The following is a 7,500-nucleotide window of genomic DNA, read 5'->3' on the forward strand; positions in this document are numbered from 1 at the left end:
ACGGAGAGTCCAGAACCAAATGTACTCTGGGGAAGACTGTTTCTGTGTGAGTAATTTTCATAGTAAAACGGACTGACTGCAGCGGCCTCTGTGTGAAGGTCTTTATGAAGGAGAGTCACCAGAGAGAGCTGACACAGGACTGAAGTATATATCGCCTTTTTTGCAAAGAAAATTCGTGACTTGTGTATTCTATTTTATTGTATAGTTTATTCGTTAATGATTCTTGTTACGTTTGTCTTAATTATGAATTGTTAAGACAGATTGTTTAGCGCACTTCAATGCCAAGCACGTGGGATGCGTTAATAGCATCCTTATCGCCGAAATGGGAAAACGAACGGTTAATATTTGATAAGCAGACCCCGCTTTCCTCTTGGCTGGTTGAAAAAAACGTATTTTGTGATGAAACGTTTCAATTAAACTGTTGAAAATTATATTTTCCATGGCTATTGTATTTTAATCATCCCTAATTCCCTCGCTGTGCTTCGGCGTAGTGGTCAGAGAGGAGTGCATTCTCCCGGATAGATAACCGAAGCCGGTAATGTGCGGGTGAGATAACAGAGAGAGAGAGAGAGAGTGTGTGTGTGTGTGTGTGTGTGTGTGTGTGTGTGTGTGTGTGTGTGTGTGTGTGTGTGTGTGTGTGTGTGTGTCCTCGAGGATTCCCCCCCCCAGAGCTTTACGTTGCTTGGAAAAAAATAATAATTAACCGGTCCGCGAGAGTGCCCGGCAGTATACCGTATACGCAGGAGAACAGAGCGGACTCATAGGCGCGCACAAAGCGTTTCGATTGGTCCAGCCGTGGCACTGCAATATGTAAAGAAAACAAACAAAGAAAGTCCGTTAAAAGTGGTCGGTTGCTACGTATTTTCCTGAGTATGTAAACGCCAGCCGATGTTGCGGCAAATGTCATATTCCGGTAATGTAGGAAACTTGAGCGCTTCAGACCCTCTGCGCCGTAGAGCATAGGAGACTGGTGAGCTGGCTGTACTGTCGCTCTCCCCTCCTCTCTCTCTCGTTCCCTCTTTCTGACTTTCTCTCTCTCTCTTTCTGACTCACTCTCTCTCTCTCTCTCTCTGTCTCTTTGTCTCTCTCTGGGGAAGCCAACAGTATGTGAACCTAGATAAACAAAACTCGAACCTTCTGAACTGAGGAGGTAATTTAATTGATGAGAAACGCATAATCAAACGCGCGCGTCAGCAGCATAAATATATATATTTTTTCTTCGACTGGTTTTGGAACCTGCCTCCATTCGCTTTCACCGGACCTCCGTTTATTGAAACGTCCCGTGCCAACCGATTTCCCCAGACATTAATAACTTGGGCTCGAGGACGAGAACGACTGTATTCCCCGTTCTATTCCACCGGACCGAGCGCGCGGATTCACTGGGCCGTCATATCCCCTGCGTAAAAGAGAGTTTTTAAAGGCGAAACCATGGAACTTTGTAAAGGCCGTTTGCTGGGCATCTCGGTGGCCGTGGCGCACGGGGTTTTCTCCGGCTCCTTGAACATTTTGTTAAAATTTCTCATCACGACTTACAGCTTCAACTACCTCACTCTCATCCAGTTCATGACCAGCAGCGTGGCGGCCATCACACTGGAGACCCTCCGGAGACTGGGTAAAGTGGACATACCTCCGTTCAGCCTGCAGCTCGCCAAAGTCTTCGGGGGTGTGTGTATCCTGTCCACGTTACAGTCGACTCTCACGCTGTGGTCGCTGCGGGGACTGAGTCTACCGATGTACGTGGTGTTTAAACGGTGTCTACCGTTGGTCACTCTCGGGATAGGCGTGTGCGTGCTGAGGAACGGGATACCGTCGGTGGGGGTGATCACCGCGGTGTGCATCACGACCGGAGGAGCTGCTCTGGCAGGTAGACGTTCTCACTGTTTTATGCGTTGTTGTGAAGAAGACATACTTTCAAAGAAATTAGATTCTAATTAGAGTATATTACGCATGTACTGTTTTAGGGTGTATGCACAAGCAAGCAGCATTTCCATCGATCTTATTGAAAATACATGAATGCTCTTTCTGAAAATGTTGATTCAGTTTCTACGTAGGTGTTTTCTATCTTGACACATCCCAGTTGGAATGTATCTGGATGCAACAGCGCGGAGTGTTGCCGCTGCTTCGGTGAAAAGTTCAGCACCAAGTCCTCTCCCCTTGAGCAGTCTAAACTTCTATTCTATTCTATTCTATTCTATTCTATTCTTATTATTCTATTCTATTCTGTTCTATTTTTTATTCTATTTTGTATTTGTGGGGAAATGTAGTTCTACTAGACTTGTAGCGTGTCCCTTGTCTCAATACCATCCAGAAGCACATTTGCTAAGTTCTGGAGGAACTCTTGTTTTAACAGTTTTAACTCCTCTGGCTGTAACTCTTTGATTATGTCCCTTTGGTTTGGTCTTGTTATGTGTTTAATTTCTCCCAGTTTTTTTTATTTGATTTATTTGTTCCCTTTAAAGTGTATTGGTGGATGAAACGTGTTAGAAAGTCTGATTTGATTTGTGTGTGTACCCCTCTTTCTTTCCTCCCTCTCCTTCTCTCTCTCTCTCTCTCCCTGTCTCTCTCTCTCCCTCTCCTTCTCTCTCTCTCTCTCTCTCTCTCTCTCTCTCCTCTCTCCCCCTCTCTCTCTTTCCCTGTCCCTACCCCCCTCCCTCCCCCCTCCCCCCCCCCCCTTCCTTCCCCCTCCCTCCTACCTCCTCCTCTCCCCCTCCCCCCCCCCCCTCCCTCCAGGGGCGGGCGACCTGACCGGTGACCCGTTCGGCTACGTGACGGGCGTCCTGGCGGTGGTCATCCATGCCACCTACCTGGTCATCATCCAGAAGACCAGCAGCGACTGCGAGTATGGTCCTCTCACCGCCCAGTACTGCATCGCCATCATGGCCACGCCCGTCCTCTTCGTCTGCTCATTGGTCAGCCTGGACGGCATCAACATGTGGTCCTACAGCGGCTGGAGCAACCCGTTCATCAGCGGCATCTTCACCGCCTGCATCGCCATCGGCTGCGCCATGAACTTCACCACCCTCCACTGCACCTACATCAACTCGGCCGTCACCACCAGCTTCGTGGGCGTGGTCAAGTCCATCGCCACCATCACGGTGGGCATGGTGGCGTTTAACGACGTGGAGCCCACCAAACTGTTCATTGCGGGCGTGGTGGTCAACACGGTGGGCTCGGTCACCTACTGCGTGGTCAAGTTCTTCGAGACCAAGCGGAAGAGCCACTACCAGGACATGGAGGAGGCCAGCAAGGACCAGAGCATGGCTGGGGAGCCGTACCAGGAGAAGAAGCCCCCTGGTGGAGGCGGAGGGGGGGTTGGAGGGGGGGAGCTGGACACTATGCCTAATGGAGGGGTGGTGGACACCCCCACGGAGCAGGAAGACAACCAGGACCAGGACCGGGACCGGGAGCGCGTCACCTCTGACTACGTTCGTCCTCCTCTGTCTCAGGAGATCATGGACCCCGTGGAGCTCCAGAGAGAGGCCTTCCACGAGCAGAACCAGACCTCAGCCTCCCCAGGGATCGGGGCCTCCGGCCAGGCCGCCACTGACAGTTACCTGGGGGTGTGGAGGTCCGTCAGGAACCTCCAGTTCATGAAGAAAGACACTCTGATAGAGAACATGGAGGTGCAGAGCCCTTGATGGGGAGACTGTCTGGGTAGATGCTAAATGGGACGCCTGGGACAGCCATATTCTTAGATCACCCCCATTGAAGTTGAAATTTAAAACGGTTAAGTTTAGGGTTATGGTTATGGTTATGGTTAGGGTAAGGGTTAGGATTAATCTTAAGTAAGGTTTGGGTTCACCGCGTTAGGGTTTAGGGTTGGGGTTAAGGTTGGGTTAGGGTTTAGGGTTGGGGTTAAGGTTGGGGTTAAGGTTGGGTTAGGGTTTAGGGTTGGGGTTAAGGTTGGGTTTAGGGTTGGGGTTAAGGTTGGGGTTAAGGTTGGGTTAGGGATTAGGGTTGGGGTTAAGGTTGGGTTAGGGATTAGGGTTGGGGTTAAGGTTGGGGTTAAGGTTGGGTTAGGGTTTAGGGTTGGGGTTAAGGTTGGGTTAGGGTTTAGGGTTGGGGTTAAGGTTGGGTTAGGGATTAGGGTTGGGGTTAAGGTTGGGTTAGGGATTAGGGTTGGGGTTAAGGTTAAGGTTGGGTTAGGGATTAGGGTTGGGGTTAAGGTTGGGTTAGGGTTTAGGGTTGGGGTTAAGGTTGGGTTAGGGATTAGGGTTGGGGTTAAGGTTGGGTTAGGGATTAGGGTTGGGGTTAAGGTTGGGTTAGGGTTTAGGGTTGGGGTTAAGGTTGGGTTAGGGATTAGGGTTGGGGTTAAGGTTGGGTTAGGGTTTAGGGTTAGGGTTTAGGGTTGGGGTTAAGGTTGGGTTAGGGATTAGGGTTGGGGTTAAGGTTGGGTTAGGGTTTAGGGTTGGGGTTAAGGTTGGGTTAGGGATTAGGGTTGGGGTTAAGGTTGGGTTAGGGATTAGGGTTGGGGTTAAGGTTGGGTTAGGGTTTAGGGTTGGGGTTAAGGTTAAGGTTGGGTTAGGGTTTAGGGTTGGGGTTAAGGTTGGGTTAGGGATTAGGGTTGGGGTTAAAGTTGGGTTAGGGATTAGGGTTGGGGTTAAGGTTGGGTTAGGGATTAGGGTTGGGGTTAAGGTTGGGTTAGGGATTAGGGTTGGGGTTAAAGTTGGGTTAGGGATTAGGGTTGGGGTTAAAGTTGGGTTAGGGATTAGGGTTAGGGATTAGGGTTGGGTCGTCCCAAGGATCCCACTTAGCATCTCTCTTGTCTCTGCAGGATGCATGTTGTGTCTGTTTTTCAGTTTGTTTGTTTGTTTGTTTGTTTGTTTGTTTGTTTGTTTGTGGGGTTATTTGTTTGTAAGTCTGGTTGGATATGAGCACTGATGAATGTTTTGAGATCAGTAGTCAATGTTTTATTTCTCTCAAACACGCTCTTGAGGAATCAACAGGAGTATTTTTAAGAAGACAGATTGTTTATAAGTAAGGAGTAGTTAATACGCTGACTATTTATAGAAAACATTTAGAGATTCTGTTTAAATGTTTTATATTGATTTATCAGTCATATTGATGAAAATATGAATAATTGATTAATGTTTAATGGTTATGGGTGAATGGGTTAACCAACAGTTTGAATTAGGGGTCGTCCCACTTTGAATGAAGGCTAGCTATTAAGGCTTTATGTAGCCTTCATAAACCCTACACAAGGCCTACATTGATGCTTCACAAATCATGAACCTATTGAATTTTGTTATGAATGATTAATGAAGCATCTGTAGGCTTTATGAAGGGTCATGGACGTAGGTTTGTTGTATGGGAATCACAATCACCTGTTTGTTCCTGTTCTAAGAACTGGAGAGGTTTATCACTGACATGAAGGCAGCAGCAGCCATGATGGAAATGATACACGTCACAGACACACACACACACACACACACACACACACACACACACACACACACACACACATACACGTCACAGACACACACACACACACATACCCGTCATACAGATACACACACACACACACACACACACACACATACAGTGCCCTGCATAAGTAATGGGACAGTGAAGAATTTTCTTCTTCATCTATAATCCAAAAATTTGGATTTGAAATCAAACAATTACTGTGAGATTAAAGTAAAGTTTTGAGCGTTTATTTGATGGTGTTGGTCTTGCTTTCACTTTGGACACAGACTATAGATCCAAAAGAAGGGAAAAATGCTTCACTGTCCCATTACTTACGCAGGGCACTGTACAATATGTGGATTGCATTTAGTGCAATTTTACATTGCTTCAGGTTTTCTTGCAAAATACATAGCCCCCCCCCCCCCCCCCCCCCCCCCCACACCCCGGTGATGGGGTTCAGTATTTTGCAAGAAAACCTGAAGCAATGTAAAATTGCACTAAATGCACTTACAGAAGGACTCACACACCTTCCTGCACCCACATTACCAATAAAACCTACGTCCATGTCAAGGGTTAACAACGGCCTGTTGAATAGAAGATGATGGTGAAAGTCCTCTCTGACGTTGTGTTGGGTAAGATACGGTGACATGTTACAGAATACACAGAATCTAGATTCTATTCATATAGAATATACCAGTTTTGTATTCATTTGCATTATTGGATTTATTTCTCTGCACGTAAAGTAAAATGCCTGTTCAGATTCTGTATGATTCATAAAATTGTTATATTTGGCGTGACCAGCAATCCCAGACTCCTCCATCTGCATGTACAATGCAAAGTCAATTCAAACTATTTTTTTTATAAAAACTAAAAAACTAAAAACCTCCTGCACTGTCAAACCGGCCTCTTCTTTACAAAGTGTCCGTAACCATGACTCCCAGGGGAATTGTTTCTGCTGTGTGGTCCCTCTACTGAGCGATCTCTTTGAATTACCAACAGATAGCAGGGATAAGGTTCACTTAACAAGGACTCAATGAGGCCCTGGTGAGAGACGCACCGGGCCGCTCAGAAACCCAGGAGGTAATTGTGTTTCTGTGGAGATCGTTACCAGCAGAGTTCATCTGTATCACTGATGTCAACATTAGATTGGATAGTAGTAGAGAATGAGGTCGCTTCTCTCTGGGTTCATTATCAGAGCAGAGCTCAGCAGAGAAACCGTACTGACTTCACCGCTGGTGAGGAAACAAATGTGACATTTATAACATCGTCACGGCATTTAAAGTCACTAAGTAAAGTCAGTGAGTGAGTAACTGAAGTAAATGTCCTTCATCAGCAGACGCACAGCTCTGACGCACAGCTCTGTCTACACTAGCCTGTATGGATACACCAGGGGAGGCCGGTGGAGGTAGAAATCGGAGGACGGGCTCATTGTAATGCATGGAATGGATACCACCTACTGGCCCTGACCTTGGGCTCAAAATCATGAACCAAATACTTTAGGTCTGTTACCTTAAAACGATTTATATTCAGTTACTGACTTCATACTGTCTCTCCTATCCCAACTACTGTAAGGTAAAACATTTACACATCCATTTACACATCCATTTACACATCCATTTACACATCCATTTAGGATTGGAAACTATTTGACATGAGAGCCCAAATCTCAAAACATCATGTATTATTAAGGCTGCTGCTTTAAACCTCCTTGTATTCCTGTTGCTTTAGAAATAGACAACAACCAAATGTTTCTACTATCGGGGGCCGAGCTGACCAGTTACTTTAGGCCACTATGAATCCAGAATCCAGTTGATCCAGTTGATCCAGTTACTCTTCTTGAATTCCAGTGCTTTGGAATCAAATCATGTCATTCCACAAATCTCAAATCCTGTTACCGTCTTCTGGCCGTTCCTTCTCTGGGTGGCCATTTGTAAGGAAATGAAGGGCAGTGACAACTTGTGTGTTTAAGGACTCTTTTACTTGGTGTAGTCAGGCAGCAGAGCTGCCGTCCGTCCCCTGGGTCCAGCAGAGCTGCCGTCCGTCCCCTGGGTCCAGCAGAGCTGCCGTCCGTCCCCTGGGTCCAGCAGAGCTGCC

The 7,500-nt window shown here is 46.9% G+C and overlaps 1 protein-coding gene across 1 annotated transcript; it reads left to right on the forward strand.

Moving 5' to 3' along the window:
- Positions 1–1,428: 1,428 nt before the first annotated feature.
- slc35d3 (solute carrier family 35 member D3) lies at positions 1,429–3,638 on the forward strand (the record flags this gene model as incomplete). The annotated part of the gene is made up of 2 exons (XM_083697660.1): positions 1,429–1,864; positions 2,731–3,638. 2 exons carry the CDS (start codon positions 1,429–1,431, stop codon positions 3,636–3,638), a joined length of 1,344 nt encoding a protein of 447 aa, XP_083553786.1.
- Positions 3,639–7,500: the final 3,862 nt, after the last annotated feature.

This window comes from Argentina silus, assembly GCF_951799395.1.
Source record: "Argentina silus genome assembly, contig: scaffold_210, whole genome shotgun sequence".
NCBI lineage: Eukaryota > Metazoa > Chordata > Actinopteri > Argentiniformes > Argentinidae > Argentina > Argentina silus.